Raw genomic sequence first — 18,666 nt, forward strand, 5'->3', positions numbered from 1 at the left:
CCTGCAGGCAACAATGGCTCAAGGGGGAGGTACTGAATGAAGGCCTGGCCAGTGGCAGGACAACCCTCCCGGGCCACCTCAGCTCCAGAGCTCCCAGTGGTGTAAGCTAAGGTTGTCTGGCCAGCCATTCTGCTCGATTTCTCCCTCTGCCCTACCCAGCTCCCTCCCTCTTGGTCTCAAAAGTGTTGGTCCAAAAGGTACCCCCTAATGAATATCCTGAACATAATCTCCATCTCGGTCTGCATACCAGAGAACCAAACCGCAACAGGTATCAAGAGAGTCCAGTAATTGCAGAGGAGTTTTACTCGAAAAGTATTGTTTACACATATCCCTTATTTCTAAATCTGCAAATAGAATATAAAATGGTGGAAATAAGGACTCTGTGTGTGTGAATGTGCTTACCTTTTGGTTTAAAATCCTCAATTTGATAAAGATCAACATGCCCATTAAAACACATACACCACATTTTGTGGATATTAACCCATGAATTTATTGCATTTCTTGAGGAAACCTATAACTAATTTTCAGTCTGTCTGCCTGTGGAATCATGTAGTTCATAACTCTGTTGCTTTTGGAATAGAATTTTTTTTTAGTATATGTGCTGCCGAAGTGAGCATGGAATAGAATTTTTTTTTGACACACATTCAATTTTAGGTCATTTGTTAGCTAAACCACATTGACTATAAACAGGACTTTCAGAACATGTTTTTTGTTTGTTTTAATTTGAACATTCTCAGTTTTCTTCATTCTAAGTGGAAAGATTCCTTCCCCATCATTCCATTTACTCAAATATACACATGTCCATTCCCTAAACTACCAGTGCAGAATGACAAGGGAGGTGTTTTCTTGAGATGTGGGGTCTAGAATGTCAGGCAGTTTTCTAGGTAAAGGTGAATGTTGAAAATTGTCCAAAACAGACCTGGTTATGTGAAGTGACTTACAGATCCAGGTGCTAAGTCTCACACACACTTCACAGCAACAGATTCTGAACATCACTGACTTTTCAGAATTTGATACAGAACAAGTATTGAGGTTTGAGGAAAGGGGCTTCCAGTATCTCCAACCATCAGAAAGAAAAACACAGATTTCATCAGCTCACATAGGGACACGTTAACCTGGTGATGAATTAACAGTTAACTCATCCATTGTCACAACGCTTAGTAAGTCTAACTCACCACCTCCTTGAATTGGTTTAGACTGTTTCTTCACAAGACACCAACCATTTATGGTGTTATCAAAAGCACTTAGCATTAGATTTTGTTTGTATCTCATTCATACAAATGGAAATGACAGAAGAGTGTAAGAGGAAACTTTTGGAGGTGATGGGTAAGTTTATTAAGCTAGATTGTGGTGGGTACGTGGGTGTACACTTACCTCCAACCTCATGAAGTTGCAGACATCAAATATGTACAGTCTATGGACGTCAATCATACCTCAATAAAGTGGCTTTAAAATAAATAGAACTCAGAAAATCCTTATTGCTCCTTGTTTTGGTACTTATCCTGGAATTGGAGAGAGGAAGTATGACTCATTTCAATAATCAGTTAGAGAAAACAGAGACCCTGACCCTTCGTGTACCAAGACCTTCAAGAGAGGCCACTCACTGTGGACCACAAGACAACTCAAACAGACTCATCGTTTAAGCAGAAATTATTTCCCAGATGCGGATCAGTCCATTTTAGATGATTATGCCTCTGAATTTGAGGAAGATTCTAAAAGAAAAGCAGGCAGAGAACTTTGTTTTTAGTTAACTCAATTGTGAAGCACAACCTGCAACAGAAAAGTGCAGCAAACAAAGAGCCCAGTACTATTCTAACCACCGTCCAGCCCCACCGAAGAGTATTTTACCCACCCCAGAAGTTCCCTTTCTACTTCACCCGATTGCTACCACCTTCCACCTTCCCCAGGGGAAGAACCATTCTGCCTTTGAACTCTATAGTTTAGTCGTGACTATGTTTGAACTTTGTATAAATGGAATATGGACATTCTTTCGGGTCCAGCTTAAGTTTCTGAGAATCCCCTGTGTCGTTGATGTAATTGAGTGACTTTCTTTGCTTTGGAGTTTCTATAATATGAGGAGTTTGTTTTCTTCCTGTTGTCAATGAGCATTTGGACTATTTCCAGTTTGGGGCTATTAGAAATTATGTTTCTAGGAACACCCTTGAACACAACATCTCTTGGAGCACATGCGTATGTACGCATTTGGAGTAGAATTAATGGATCATAGGGTGTGTAGCTTGAGTCAATGTTCTCCAACTGTTTTCCAAAGTCATTTTCTTCAAATACACATTTTAATACACACAGTAGTTGCAAGGAAAATGGAGGCAGTCAGGCTCCCTCACCCTGATGTCTGGGCGACTGTGACTGAGCAGTATTCATGTAAGCTTGAGCATGGGCCCCCATGCGCAAAATCAAACTCTGTTATGTAATATTTCGTCATCCTGCTGGCTTTGTATGCATTTAGTACATAAGGCAGTTGGGACTTCCTGCGGCGTGACTTGTGGCTTGCAGCGTGTGTCTTTCCCCACCCCAGAATTAAGTCATTGCAGATATCCTGACGGCTCCGCAAATTTTATTCGTCTGTTCGAGTCCTGTGTGAATCTGCCTGGCCTTGACCACTTGCAGGACAGTAGTGCCTGAGAGTCCCCCCTGCTCCATTGGCCCCTGACTGGTATGCTCAGCCATTCTAGTGGTTGTCTAGTGGTATCTCATTGTGGTTTTAATTTGCATTTTCCTCAAGAGTAAGCACTTTTCCAGTTATTGGCCATTTGGATATTCTCTTTTGTGAAATACCTATTCAAGTCTGACTTTATTTTTCTAACCGGGCTTTCTGTGTTTTAATGAATGCTAGGAGTTCCTTGGGTTGTAAGTACTGGTTCTCAGACTTCAGTCTGCATCAGAATCACCCCTTTTGGGCTTATTAAGACACAGATCACTGGTCCCCACCCCCAGAGGTTATTATTCAGTAGGTAAAGGGTGAGAAACAAGAATCAGTACTTCTAACAAGTTCCTAGGTGATGCTAAAGCTGCTGGTCCAGGGACTATACTTTGAGATCCCAGTTCTGCAGTGTTTTAAATGGAGCAGCGACAGATGATTCTTGTTAGTCTAGGACAAAGCCACCTTTCAAAAAACAAAAACCTCAACAATTTAATAGTTGTTCAAGCATAGGGCATAAGCTAATACTCTCTCCTTGTTCCTGCAAGTGGTGCAACTGGGTTTGCTTCAATAGCAACTATGTTAACCTGCCTGAAAACAACCTATCTGCTGAGAACATTCGGTCCGCCTCCTGAATGCATCAAGGGAACCCGTCAGTCATGGAAGGTATCTCGGGAAAACTCAGTGACTTTCAACCCAGCAGGGACACGAGCCGACAATCCCGCTAAGAACAGCAGCACAGAACTCTACATGGAGATGACAACTGTCGTTTATTTCAAGGGGATTTTGGTTCATTAAAAACTCTATGATGACAGTAAAAATCAAACAGAAACATTTTTAAACTGCCTTTAACCTCTAAAAACAAACTAAACACAAATTTCCAATATGTCCACAGTTTCAACAAACCTCATGGTTACCATCGCTGTCGTCCTAGTCTCCTGAAATACTAGCTTTGACTATTCAACAGCTGACTGCTTCACTGGAGTAGACATTGACCATAATATTGCTAAACAGAAAATGTTCTGCAGCTCCCGCCCTCAAGGTATTTTGGTAGTTAGCTCTGTCTGTGTGTGTGTGTGTGTGTGTGTGTTTTAAGGCTTGATTCTATAAAACATTTGTTTCTGTTGAAGAGTCCAAAAACCTGCTCTGTGAAGGCATAGAGGTTAACATACGCAACTTGAGGGTGGCTATACCTTATTCTGAGAGGTTATGAGAGTCCACTTCAAACCATGCCAGTCAAATCTTCAGTAACTTGACCTCTAGATACTATAGCCATCCCCACCAAGAAAAACTAAAGACCCACAGTTCAAGGAGAGCACAGAAGGCTCTGGGATGTGGTGTGACTTGTTCATTTACTAATCAGAAAGGCCTAAACAAGCTGCTGCTTGTGGTCGAAAGGAGACTACCGTAACCCGGGTAGGCTCATACCCGGGAACCTTCTGGATGCATCCCGAGAGCACATGGTGTGACTACAGTCAATTTAGAAGGAGGTTCAGCGAAGTCTGCACCACGAGGTTTACAGTCAGCCGAAGGCCAGCCGGCAGAACCCAAGTAAGAGTAGTACTACCCGTTCGGGAATCACCGTGGGCGGTTTGCCTTTTCTCATCAACATTGGCACGCTGAGTCTGAAACTGCAACGGCGACCACAAAGTCAAATTCAAAGATGGTCGGCGACCACACCTGTGTCCTTCATTATGACGTCATCTACACGCGCTTCTGTTTTGAGAAAGCTTTACTTTTCTCTTCCTTTGCTTTTGGAACATGTAATTAAATACTGCCTTTCTGTATTTTAGTGATATACATTTTTTTGGGGGGAGAATATACTCTCCCCACTACAATGCCACTCATACTGAAGCATATGTTTTGTTTTTCCTATTAGTTTTATCTGTGCTATTGGAGCCAGAGGCCTGTGGGGGGGGGTGTGTGAATAACGGGTCCTAGGTATGTTAAAGAAAGTGGTAAGACAACGTGGTGACGTCACAGTTTTCAAGGAAACAGAATCCCTGATAGAACTGGGAAGTACTATGTACTTTGGTGGGGGGGGGGGGGTATCTCTTCCAGTGTTGTCTCGCACTTCACAAAATGAGATTTGGCCCTGAGTCTCTTAAGGCACGGAACCTGGTAGGAAGCTTTTATTGGTGGCCTGCACTTCTGATTTGGATAAGAAAAAAAAAATACTATAACATATAAATATAAATATAAATAATAAGTAACTCTGACAGAGCTTGAAACCACTGGATGAAGTTGGAGGAAAAATCCGAATAAACTGACATCTTGTACACGTAAGTATTTGGTGCTAGTGTAAAAAAAAAAAAAGTTTAGTGTAGTTCAGACAGTGCAAAAACTATTGGAAAAATGTCTTCAGAATAGGCTTGACATCGTGGTAGCATCACAGGGCTGTCTCAAAAATAGTGAAGGCTGAGGGCTGTCCATTGGACGTGTTCGTAACCACAGGGCCATTCTGGGTAATATCTGGGTAATTCCTTTTGAAGTACACCTGTAATTAAAAAAAGAAAGAGACAGGCATAAAAAGAACATGCTTAAAGTTTTGAAGTCCTTCTCCCTAAGGCAATGCATTTCTATGTCCACTTCTTCCTGTAAAGCAAGCTCCTATCACTCATAGAAGCACAATTAAAAAAAAAACAAAAACAAAAAACAGGGATGCATTTATTCTATGAAGGAAGTAGCCCCATTAAAAACCCTCACTGGGGCCGGGCTTAATGCCAGACAACCTGTAGATCCACTTTCGTTCTGATCGTTCTGATTCGCAGATAGGTTTTATCACTACATTAAATGGATAAGCAGAGTCATTTTACTGCCTCAAAACCTGGAGATAAATTAAAAACAGGGTGACAAAGAGGACGGGAAATCTAGCGTCTGCACAAGGGTTTCTCATTTTCACACACAAAATGAGCACAATAGATTTGGATGTTAATATCAGGTTGTAATCCCTGTATTTTATAAACTCTGACGGACAAGTATTGAAACGCCGGCGTGTATGTATGAAATATCCCAGCGTTTAATTTGTGCGGCAGAGCAGTTACAGGGCCTATAGAAATGTGATCTGGGGACAGTGGGTGCAGTAATGAAAAGAGAAGCAAAAGCTTTAACAATGACTCAACCAAGCAACTTCTCTAAAAATGGGAGATGATACCAAATAATAGGACGGTTCTTTGCTGGGGCCTTTGAGTTCCTGCATTCTACCAATTTCTAGCTGAAGTAGGAGAGATACAGGCTTTCTGATAAATGTATAATCAGGACATAAAGGAAATGAAATGCTGTCAAGTTCCTCTGTTCCGCAATCATCAGTTTTTAGTGGCTGTATCGTATCTCGGTTCCTTGACAGATGCGCATAACAAAATGAAATAATGTCACGACTTGGGAGCTCTTATCTCAAAATGTGTTTGGGTGAAAAAGGCCTTCAAATGTAATTTTTTTTTTTCAAAGACGAATGTGAAAAGTTTTGTGTGAGTCTTTAAAGCAGAAAATGTGCCATCTATCTGAGGCTGACAAGTGTCACGAGCTGGGTCCCTTCGGCACACGGTTCCGGATCTCTTTTAGAAAACTGGGCTCCAAATATATTTGTGGGTGCTGTCAACACAGTTATCATGGAGATAGTGGCCTCCACACACAAAAACGAAAAGCGCTGAGACAGCCACCTTCCTACGAAGTGTCCCCTCCCTTTCTCTCGTTGCTTACATACTTGCTGTTCCCAAAACATCCCTGCGTGTGAAACACTATATACTGTCACTTATGGAGAAAAACAGGAAATCCTTCCATAATGCTGGGACCCTACTGGGTGGACCCTGAGGCTATTCCCATTAAAAAACACGTATTTAAAAATAAAGTCTCTGTTGGGGGCTCATTTATATCATCTCCCTCCTCCACGTTTTAAAGATAGCCATATTTTGAGTCATTGCAGTTTATGTACTCCAAAAAAAAAAAACACATTTTGAAAGGTGAAATTACAAACAGCCAGAAGGCCTTTCTCGCTCCCAGGCCACCTTGGCAGCTGCTCTTGGTGGGGGACCTACGGCAGGAAGTTGGTGGCTGCAAAGAAGAGAAAAGAGTCACTGGAGTCGACCGACTGGAGGCTCCGACTTGTTACAGAAAGTGGAAAGTGTGTGCTGGGGCGCAGGCCGACCCTGAAGGTGACGAGATGCGGCAAGGAGAGAGGGGTCACCCTCGCCAACCACTGTCCCGCCTTGAGGACATCTGAGGTAGAGTACCAGGCCGCGCTGGCCCAGCCTGGGGTCCGTCACCGCCGAACTGGGCACAGCGTGTGGACAGTAACACTGCAGAGTGTGCGCACTGCTGTCATCAACCCAGGTGACCCTGCCATCCCTAGCAGCACACCAGGGCACACGGGAGGGAAGGACATCCTGCAGCACTGTTCTTCAGTAAAAGGGGCCAGAGCTTGGCTTAAATAAATACATAAATAAATAAATAAATAAATAAATAAAAATTGCCCAAAGGACAGATGAAAAGTCATTTCATTTTCTACTGCTTGATAGTTCTCCCCAAATAAGCCAATTCCTTTCCCCACGACTCTCTTAATGTAATGTATTCAATAAAGGATATGTTATTATTAGCAGCTGTTCACTAACATGGTTTTAGCTCATGGCCCACAGTGCCCGAAACTGAACACTGAAAAGGGGCTTCCGGTGTATAAAAAATCCCTTATTTGACCTTTCCTTTTCTCATCTGTCACCAAGTTTCTTAACACCCTCTGCCTGCCAGCAGAGGTGCAGACAGCGGCTTGTTCATGGTGCGGGTTGTGCAGGGAGCTGCCATGTCTGAGCCCTCGCTTGCGGGGTCCCTATGCACCAGCCTCGCCTATGGAGGGGGCCGATCTCAGCTCTCAGGGACTCGCTGCTGATCCCAGGAAGATCGCTTCACCTCTCTCCATCCTAGCTGCCTCATCTGGGAAATGAGACAATGACTTACCGCACAGGAAGTAATTAATCGCTAAAAACTGCAAGTCAAAAAGCGGCTAAGTTAAGTGCTGGGTGTGGCTACGGTGCTGCTCGGAAAAGTGGCCCCTGAGCCCACAGAAAGCAGCAGCATCGCCTTGCTTGGATGGTGAGAACAAAGCATCTGGGAGGCCCTTTGGTGGATCTTTTGACATTGTCTCTGCAGAGCCCCAGAGTTGTAGTGGGGACACGTCTAAGGCAGCGAATCTGGCAACCCAGGAGGCAGGAGGGTAATTAAGAGATTACGGGAGGAGTGGAGCACCGACTGGTGACTCTGAGCAGTGACTGAGGCTCTTCTGCCTTTTTTCAAAAAGGGATAATGCCAACTCAGAGTGGTCTTTGAAGATTAAAGGCGACAATGATGTACAAGTTCAAGTTCAGGGCCAGTAGGACGTTAGATCAGTGAGTGTTCAGTTTCTTGCCCCTCTTTCCCTCCTTCCCTTGGGTTTGTTTCATTATAACTTCTCTAATATAGGCTGAACCTATCCAGAGTGTGTAAAGTGTAAATTGTCAATAAAGCCACCATCATGGAGTCAGAGCTTATTAAATGCAGCAGGGCAATAATGGGGGGCGTTTTTGTTAACATCATATGGAATGCGTAACTCGGGAGGTTGAATTCTGACTCAAGACTGTCAGTTCATTCTCCCTGAACTGTATGGACCAAGTTCAGTGCCAATAACTCTCAAACTAATCTTTAAAACAGGGCTGACGTTGGTGTACATGTTGGCATACATATTATTGAAGTTAAAGAGTATTGGAGAGTTAGAGAGGCCTTTTGATTTTGAGACAGTGGAAATGGATTTTCTCTCCCCATACCCTCTCAGAAACCACCCTAAACAGCTAGGATACTGTGATTTTTTTTTTTTTTTGAAACCCATCTTTGATGAAATCAGGAGTCACCTGAAATACCAAATGGCAAAATATTTGGAAGAGCAGCCGTATGCAGCGGGATCCCACAGGGCTGCGACGAGACAGAGAGAGGGGACCAATGGGAGCAGACCTTGGCAATCATGGGATAGCACAGCTCTCTAACTAACTGGCAAATTCCAAGAAAGGTGTGCCCATGAGGAATCACAGAGAACTGCCACCTCTCCCTGAAGCATACATGCTAGTAAGGCCGTAGGAGAAAAGAAACCCTAAAATGCAATGACCATCACAAATGCCCGTCTTTTCAGTTAGAGAGGAGGGCCAGCTAAATGAGTACAACATTCTCAATTTTTCTCTTGCTCATAGGCACACACACTCACATATTCTTCTTCTGAATCACAAGGAGCTTCCATGTTGAGCAGAGAGAATACTCCTTAGTCTAAAATAATGCCCTAGCCACAAGTATCCTGCAAATACATGGTCTAGGAAACACTCACTTAATTCAAAGGTCAGTAGTAGGACCTTTTATAATAATAATGCAAAAGAAGCAGTACGGGATCTGTAAAACACAGAAATAAAATGTGAGGAAAAGGAACAAGACAAGCTCATGACAGATGAATACTTACTGAACAGGTGAAAATTACAAAAAATATACGTAATATAACCAAAGAAAATACAGTAGAAGAACCAATCTGCGGACAATTGAGATCTGGCAGTACGGGAAAACTCCGCACAGCAACGGAAGATGATGAACTATGAGTTGAGAGAGGCCAAAGGTGAAGTGGAAGAGAAAAATGGGAACGCCAAAGCAGTGAAAGTTCTACTGAAGGCAGCACAAAGGAGATTAGCCACCACTGGGGGGGAAAAGAACAGAATGAAACGTGGAGGAGAGGATTGAGAAAGCAAGCAAAATAACTGGAAATTAATAAAGGATCAGGGAGAAAATAGCTTTCTAAAACAGACAAAGGACAGGTAACATACATGTGATACAGAAGGGAATCAAATAAAAAGTTCAAAGATATAATTCAAGTAAACTCCCAGAAGTAAAAGAAGACTTGACTCTAGAGACCAAAAGTGCACTGATACTCTAGGAAAGATCAAATTATGTCTAAGTTGGCCACAGACTTCTTTACATGGCTAAACAATGCCGGAAGACCTCGGAGCAAAGATGACCCGGAATTTTGTAAGCAGAGAATTTCAATGAGAAATGTAACAGACATATATTTCACGTGTATGTTCTGCCAAGGATTCCAACTCCAACGAACCCTCCTTTAAGATGGTAAAGTGCACTGATTTTCAACCTTTTACATTTACTGCCACCACAATGCCAACTATATTCCACTTTACACTAAGATTCAGTGCAAATTCACTATCTATATCTGTACTTATCTGTACTGAGGGGAGTTTCACAAAACATTTACTGTTACTATGAAAGATACATTGTTATTTTTCTCCCAGTCCATTCTTTCCTGTTTCATTTCTTAAACCACCCTGGTCACGGCTGACTAAATGGATCTGACAGCCCCACTGACGGATCACGACCCAAAGTTCAGCCAGCCAAGAGATGGAGAAATTCGTATTTAAAACAAGTAAAATAATAGAGATTCAAGTATTTTTAAAGACTTGAAGGTGAATAGAAGAAAACTAAACAACTAAAACTTGGTGGTAAAACAAAGAGAGGGAAGATATGTTGTCATTGTTTGTCAGGGGAGTCCAATAATAAGAAAGAAATAAAGTATTCCTAAAAGACATGAAAAAACATACATAAAGCAATATGCAAAAAACCCAAAATCACAGGCCACAAATTTAAAGCTTAAAAAAACCCACTAAAAACTGAACGCATAATAAGCTTGATAGAACAAAGAACATACCTGTAATCTCAATAAATGTAAATGGACTAAACTCATCTGTTTAAAAAGAGGCTAAGATTAAGTCTCAGAACTAGGCCTAACGACATGCCGTTCACAGAAGATACATCTACAGTTTGATATCTTTAATCAAAGACATTCCTGGAAAATGAAAGAAAGTGACAGCAGAAGACTCAGTTTTCATTTTAAACCAGCTTGGACTCAGGGCCAGGAGCATTAAATGAATCAAAGAAGGGCACTTTAAAATAGTAGAAAAAAATTTTTTTAAGTAGAAAATAGAATTCATAGTGAGCCCTGGCTGGTGTGGCCCAGTGGATTGATTGCTGTCCTGTGAAGCAAAGTGTCACCAGTTCAGTTCCTAGTCTAGGGCACACGCCTGGGTTGTGGGCCAGGTCCCCAGTAGAGGGTGCGTGAGAGGCAACCATGCATTAAGTAGATCTAATTAAAGCTATTAAACTCTCTTCCCTAAACAGACAGTAGTTCCTCTTTTTAAATGTCCAAGGAATATTCACAAAAATTGCTTACATATGAGGACACAAGAAGTATTAATATTATACATACTGTTTCTGAATGGAAATAGTACAGACAACATTTTTTTTGATCACAAGGCAATGAAAGTCAACACTAATGAGGAAAACAGAAAATAAACATAAAAGCCCTTATTCACCAGAAAACTTTAAAGACCTCCTTCTCAAATAATTCTTGGGCCAAAGAAGAAATCAAAACCAAGTTGCAGAATCTCTATATAAAAACTTAACTATGACAAAAGCACTATACACCAGAACCTGTAAGATATAACTGGAACAATATTCAAAGAACAGTTTATAGCCTTGAGATATTTATATAAGTAAACAAGAAAAGCAAAAAATAAAAGCAAATGCATTCAAGAAGTAAATGACAATAAAATAAACCACAGAAGGAAAGAATGGATAAAGATACCCAGAATTAATAAACCATAAAATAGAATACAAAATCAAGTAAATTTGAGAGCTCCTTCAGGGAAAAAACATAAAACTCTTAAGAGTTAATTAGAAGGAAAAAATGGGGAGTAGGGAAGGAGAAAGCATAAACACCATATTTTGCCATGTGTGGTATGTACTTTTTTGCCCAAATTTTTAAAAATTACTTTATTGTTGTTGAATTAGTTGTCTGTATTTTCTCCCCACCACTCCCCCACACCCCAACCAATCCTCCCTCCCTCCCTTGCTTCCACCCTCCCCCTTGGTTTTGTCCATGTGTCCTTTATAGTAGTTCCTGAAAATCCTTTCCCCCAACTGTCCCCTCCCCCCTCCCCTCTGGCTATTGTTAGATTGCTCTTAATTTCAATGTCTCTGACTATATTTTATTTGCTTTTTTCTTATGTTAATTATGTTACCAGTTAAAGGTGAGATCATATGGTACTGGTCCCTCATCACCTGGCTTATGTCACTTAGCATAATGCTCTCCAGTTCTACCCATGCTGTTGCAAAGGGTATAAGCTCCTTCTTTCTCTCTGATGCACAGAATTCCATTGTGTAAATGTACCATAGTTTTTTGATCCACTCATTTACTGATGGGCACTTAGGTTGCTTCCAGTACTTGGCTATTGTAAAGTGTGCTGCTATGAACATTGGGGTGCATAGGCTCTTTTGGATTGGTGTTTCAGGGTTCTTAGGGTATAATCCCAGTAGCAGAATTGCTGGGTCAAAGGGAAGTTCCATTTTTAGTTTTCTGAGGAAATTCCATACTGTTTTCCACAGTGGCTGCACCAGTCTGCATTCCCACCAACAGTGCACTAGGGTTCCCTTTTCTCCATGTCCTCTACAACACTTGTTTGTTGATTTGTTTATGATGGCCATTCTGACTGGTGTGAGGTGGTATCTCATTGTGGTTTTAATTTGCATCTCTCCGATGGCTACTGATGCTGAGCATCTTTTCATATGTCTCTGGGTCCTCTATATGTCTTCCTTGGAGAAGTGTCTGTTCAAGTCTTTTGCCCATTTTTTAATTGGGTTGTTTGTCTTCCTGGAGTGGAGTTGTATGAGTTCTGTATAAATTTTGGAGATCAAACCCTTGTCCAAGGTATCATTGGCAAATATGTTTTCCCCTATAGTTGGTTCTCTTTTCATTTCAATGCTGTTTTCTTTAGCCATGCAGAAGCCTTTTAATTTGATGAGGTCCCATTTGTTTATTCTTTCCTTTATGTCCTTTGATTTAGGGGACATATCAGTGAAGATGTTGCCATGTGGAATGTCTGAGATTTTCCTGCCGATGTTTTCCTCTAGGACTTTCATGGTGTCACAACTTATATTTAAGTCTTTCATCCACCTTGAATTTATTTTTGTGTATGGTGTAAGTAGGTGGTCAAATTTCATTTTTTTGCATGTAGCTGTCCAGCTCTCCCAACGCCATTTGTTGAAGAGGCTATTTTTACTCCATTTTATTCTTCTTCCCCCTTTGTCAAATATTGACCATAGAGACTTGGGTTTATTTCTGGGCTCTCTGTTCTGTTCCATTGGTCTATGTGTCTGTTTTTATGCCAGTACCAGGCTGTTTTGATTACAGTGGCCTTGTAATACATTTTGATATTAGGTATTGTGATCCCTCCTGCTTTATTCTTCTTTCTCAAAATTGCTGCAGCTATTCGGGGTTGTTTATGGTTCCATATAAATTTCTGAAATGTCTGTTCTATATCTGTGAAATATGTCGTTGGTACTTTAATAGGAATTGCATTGAATCTATAAATCGCTTTGGATAGTATGGCCATTTTGATGATAATTCTTCCAATCCATGAGCGTGGTACATGCTTCCATTTGTGTCTTCCTTAATTTCTTTCTTCAGTGTTGTGTAGTTTTCTGAGTACAGGTCTTTAGCCTCCTTGGTTAGGTTTATTCCTAGGTACTTTATTTTTCTTATTGCCATATGAAATGGGATTTTTTTCCTGATTTCTACTTCTGATATTTTATTGTTGGTGTACAAAAATGCCTTTGATTTCTGAGTATTGACTTTGTATCCGGCTGTTTTGCCAAATTCATTTATTAGGTCAAGTAGTTTTTTGGTAGAGTCTATAGGATTTTCTATGTACACTATCATGTCATCTGCAAACAATGACAGTTTTACTTCCTCCTTTCTAATTTGGATGCCTTTCATTTCCTTTTCTTGTCTGATTGCTGTGGCTAGGACTTCCAATACTATGTTGAAGAGGAGTGGTGAAAGAGTGCTTCCTTGTCTTTTCCTTATCTTAGTGGGAAAGCTCTAAATTTTTGCCCATTGAGTATGATGTTGGCTGTAGGTCTCTCATATGCGGCCTTTATTATGTTGAGGGATGTTCCCTCTATTCCCACTTTGCTAAGTGTTTTTTATCATAAATGGGTGCTGTACCTTATCAAATAAATGCTTTTTCCAAATCTGTTGATATGATCATGTGATTTTTGTCTTTTTTATGTGGTGCATTAATTTTATTGACTTGCAAATATTGTACCATCCTTGCATCCCTGGGATGAATCCCACTTGATCATGGTATATGATCTTTTTAACATACTGCTGGATGCGGTTTGCCAATATTTTGTTGAGGATTTTTGCATCTATGTTCATCAGCGATATTGGCCTGAAGTTTTCTTTCTTTGTTATGTTTTTATTTGGTGTTGGGATTAGGATGATGCTGGCTTCATAAAAAGATTTTGGGAGTCTTCCATCTTCTTGAATTTTTTGGAATAATCTGCAAAGGATGAGGGTTAGCTCTCACTTAAATGCTTTGTAAAATTCTCCTGTGAAACCATCTGGTCCAGGGCTTTTGTGTGTTAGAAGATTTTGATTAATGTTTCAATTTCATCAGCTGTTATTGGTCTGTTCAGGCTTTCTGCTTCTTCTTCATTCAGTTTTGGAAGATTATATTTTTCTAGAAATTTGTCCATTTCATCTGTGTTTCAAATTTCTTGGCATATAGTTCTTTGTAGTAATTCCTTACAGTCCTTTGTATTTCTGTGGTATCAGTTGTAATCTCTCCTCTTTCATTTCTGATTGTGTTTATTTGGGTCTGTTCTCTTTTTTTCCTGATGAGACTTCTTGATGAGGCTTGTTGTGCCCAAATTTTTTGAGGGAAGAATAAGGATGTGCATTATACATGGCTAGTACCTGAAATACTTTGTATGTGTTCTTATGTTTTGTGATTATTGATTACACAAAAGTTCTTATACCATAATATGTTCAAAAATAAATGCTAATTCCTTTATAATACAAAAAACAAGTATGTAAATGTAAATAAATGCACACAAAATTGAGTTAAAAATTTAAAACAGAAGATTTTTTTCCCTGAAAGTTTGGGCCAAAAACGTGGGTGTGCATTACACCTGGCAAAGTACGGTACTGAGTAGCCATGGAAATGAATGAGATAACTATATGCATGGGTATGACCTGACATCTAATATTAAATCCAAAAAAGCAGAGAATAGCACATCACGTGCACTTCAAAGCCAGAGTGTCCCCACGTGCGCGGAGAAACACCACTGGTGCTGCCGCGGCTCCGTTCTGGGCAGGTGCCATGACGACGGCAGCGGCAGGGTGACTTATTTTTAAAAACTAATTAAAAAGTAAAGATTTTGGATTGTGTAGCATTCAATGCACTATTTGTTAACAGGCTAGTCATTATACACAAATGTCAACCATTTAGAGTCTGTAAAGCTACTTAGAAGAACTTTGGATTCTTCTTTTGTGATTGCAGAGGGGAAAGAATTCAATGCACAGCCTTAAAAAAAATACAACTTTTCTCATCGACAGGTAGCCTTCTTTTACATTTGGGAAATGCTCCATCTTCTTGGAAGCACTCGAGTGTGCCCTCTCTTGTCCGATCCTGGTAAGAATAGTGTGAAGAAGCAGGGCTGCTGAGGGCAGAGACGCTGGGTGACTTATCAGCCCATCTGGCTACTGAGTGAGTGCCCCTTTCACTATTCCAACTGGTTTAGGTGCCTAGAATCTAGGTCCTCGGGATTTTGTAACTTTGGGGTCGCATCTGGTAATGTCACGAAGAGATAAAACAGCATCTCTGCCACACGCTGGGAACAAAGGGTCTTCAGAAACCTCAGTGCAGGTGTGCTTCCTCAGGAAAGAGAGTGAATGACAGGTCTTCATCCTCTGTTACGGGCTGAACTGTATCCCCTCAAAATGAACATGTGGATGTCCCGACCCTCCAATACCTCGAATGTAACTGTATTTGGAGAAAGGGTTCGTTAGGTTAAAACGCGGTCATGCCGGTGGGCCCTAATCTAACCTGACAGGTGTCCTTATAAGAGAAGGAGGTTAGGACACAGACACGTGGAGAGGAAAAACCATGTAAGACACGGAGAGAGCCAGCCATCAATAAGCCAGGGAGAGCAGCCTCTGGCTTCCAGACCAGTGAGGAAATAAATTTCTGTTGTTTAATCAATTTATCCCGTGGCACTTCGCTATTGTAGCCCTGGCAGACTGACATACCCTTCCACGTTATGTCTCCAAAAAGTGCTTTCTCTACAATGTCATGATCGTGAGTGATTCAGCATCCACACCATTTTCACAGGAGCACTTATATGGTCCAGAAAACGTGACTTCAAAGTAACTTTTCCCAGGTGTTCAGTTTTCTTTTCAAATGAATGAATTCTAATCTATTAGAGTGAAAAGCTTGCTGATTTAGCTAACAATCCCCTTGGATTAGTCTGGAATGATGCATTGCTAGCTGACACTTGCTCATTCAGTTGACAGCCTGGCAGTTTGTCTCCCAAGAGGACCGAGCATGTACAGAAAGAATGCCAAGAAGGTATTCAACCGGGATGAACATCTCGTAGGGGTGACCTGAGCCACCATAGGACCGAAATCCAAGAGTCATGATCCACCACCGTGGGAACTTGAGGGACACCATGAGACACAAGGAGCAGCCTTTTCAAACTGGCCATGGCACGCAGAACCTGGGGCAGCAGCCACTGCCTGCTCCTCTCCACTGGCTGGTGCTGTGATCCGATCTCCTCACCCATGAAGTGGGATAAGAGAGAACCACTGCGAGGATGAAGTGAAATCCCACGTGTGAGAACCACGTGAAAGAGATTGTCAAGAACGACACAAATGTAATTTACCATTAGTACTATTCACTTAGGTCTAAGATTACTGGACCAGGAATCACGAGATTCCTAATGCCGTGACCTGTGTGCTTTTCTGTACGTATGTTACACTTGAATGAAAATATTCACCGAAAAACAGATTTCTATTGATAATTCTGTGTTTAATACAAACCAGTGTAGCACTAGTATATATATTTACTATATATACTATATGTAGCACTAGTGTGTGTGTGTGTGTGTGTGTGTGTGTGTGTGTAGCGCCACCTTCCTTCTAAGGGGCCTTAGCTTTCTCATCTGTAAAATAAGACGCTAAACTATTATTATCTGGGCCTACCTAAAATTCTATGAACTTTCCTCATTACTTAACACCTTGGTAACATATAACAAAATTTTTAAAGGGAGACTCTGACACTTAGGTGGGGATACAACACCTCTTTGATGTAAAATGTCCGATGACAAAGAACAAAAGGGTTTGTGAGATTCCTGGCTGTTTTTTGACTAGATTATTTGGGGGATCCCAAAGGATCCATCAGGCCTGAGGACGGAAGCTTTGACTGGGAGATGATGTAGTAAATGAAGGCTCTGTGTGAATGTCAGGAATTAAAAATGGTCATCCAAGCGTAGCTTCCCTGTACCCCCACACCATGTAAGTACTCGGGAAAAGTTCAGAACATGGACCTCGTCATCCCTAAACCTAGGGTTTAACTCCAGTTCTGCCAAAGATTCAGGGAGCTACGAAACCCTGGGTGACTTCCTTCCCCTCTCGCAGTCTCAGCCTCTCAAACAGGCACAACGATAGCAGGACCTCTCCCTAGTGCGTGGCACTCACATGGTAGGGCCTCGCCCTCCTTGCTCACCGTTGTAATTGCTCAACGTGGACACTGAGTATCTCTGCTCTTCTCCATTTCCGGTTAATACTGTCAATGATTAGAGCATGCCTACCACTTCCCTGGTAGATCTTTCTGGACCTCACAAACAATAGTCCGCATTTTTGTCCCCAAAACTCTCCAATTTCCCAGATGTATCTCGATAGCATTTGCATCTCAAATGCACCAAGCACCAATTCAAAAGAAATGCAGCAGGTCTGTAAAATGGGAGTGTTCTGTGCAGTGTGAGACTCTGAACCCAAAGCATCCAAAGGTATGAAAAGTGCAACCCGAAATCTGTCTCTCAGGCACACGTGAGCATGCACACACCCTATACCCCCGCCCCACTGCGTCTGCCGATGCTCAGCAGACCTGACTTCAGCCTGGGACGTGTTGTTAAGACTGAGCCATGAAGCTGTGTCTCTGGAGCCGTATAATTGAAAAGGGCACAGAGTGCTTGTTACCGTAGCCCGCGGTGCCAGATTGAGAGGAGGCATCCCTGGAGACGGACTCTAATTACAGCTCCCCGCGGGGCACTCACCTGTTTAGCTGTTTCGGTGAGGGCAGCAGCTTCTGCCTTGCCCAGTTGTTGCACCATCTTGTAAAATAGGCTCTCTTTATTCTGCAGCAAAACATAGGGCTCATCATATTCTTTCAGTCTTCCTGAATCCAAAACCTGTTCATCAGCAGAAAGAACCCATTAGCACACAATGTTTTGCAGTAACATATTATAACTCAGACAATATTTCGGAAAGGGGCAGGAGGGGGAGAAGAGAGGACCTGTTTGGGTGGTAGGCCTGGCAGGTGTTTAAATGGTTTGATTACCCTGTTTTACTAGGCAGACAAAGGCCTAACCCGACCTTTTATTATTATAATGTTATAGGAAAGGGAGAAACTGAGGGTTTTAGACTATGATTATGGGCACTCAGCAGTCCTGTGGCATTTTTATACTCTGCCAATGGCATTTGGGGTTGTTTTCATTAGTTGGTGCATTTAGCTCTCAGACTCTGAGGTTTGAGGGCTATTCCTTCGTATATTCAGAGTTGGGAAGTTTCTTGATTTAAGAAAATCAAACTCCATTTATCTGAAAAGTAGGGCGATGTCATACAAACCAGGTGGTGGTGACCTAGCAGCAAACTAATTGCCGAGCTGGCTTGATGGAATCTGAGCAGTATTTGGAGAAAAAAACCGCTCTGGAGTCCCTTGCCACCAAGATGAAGGTGCATCTGGAAGGCGGCTCTGGTTGCAGTTTATTATTCTGAGAGTGAAAGGCTGGCCAAAGAGCTGCTACCTAAGCAGCTTCAGCATGATGGCCTGCACAGGAGAACTCTCTAGAAATCCAATTTTCTCTTTGGATAAGACTAAAGAAGC

General features: G+C 41.7%; 1 protein-coding gene across 1 annotated transcript in view; it reads right to left on the minus strand.

Moving 5' to 3' along the window:
* Nucleotides 1-3,409: 3,409 nt before the first annotated feature.
* ABCC4 (ATP binding cassette subfamily C member 4 (PEL blood group)) overlaps nt 3,410-18,666 on the minus strand; it is a 215,936-nt gene continuing 200,679 nt past the window's right edge. The window contains exons 30-31 of the mRNA XM_053916440.2: nt 17,837-17,971; nt 3,410-5,153 (exon numbers count right to left, since the gene is read on the minus strand). Coding sequence (XP_053772415.1) covers nt 5,046-5,153; nt 17,837-17,971 — 243 coding nt within the window. The 3' untranslated portion in view covers nt 3,410-5,045. The remainder of the gene's footprint in view (nt 5,154-17,836; nt 17,972-18,666) is intronic.

Source organism: Desmodus rotundus, chromosome 13 (genome assembly GCF_022682495.2).
Source record: "Desmodus rotundus isolate HL8 chromosome 13, HLdesRot8A.1, whole genome shotgun sequence".
Classification (NCBI taxonomy): Eukaryota; Metazoa; Chordata; class Mammalia; order Chiroptera; family Phyllostomidae; genus Desmodus; species Desmodus rotundus.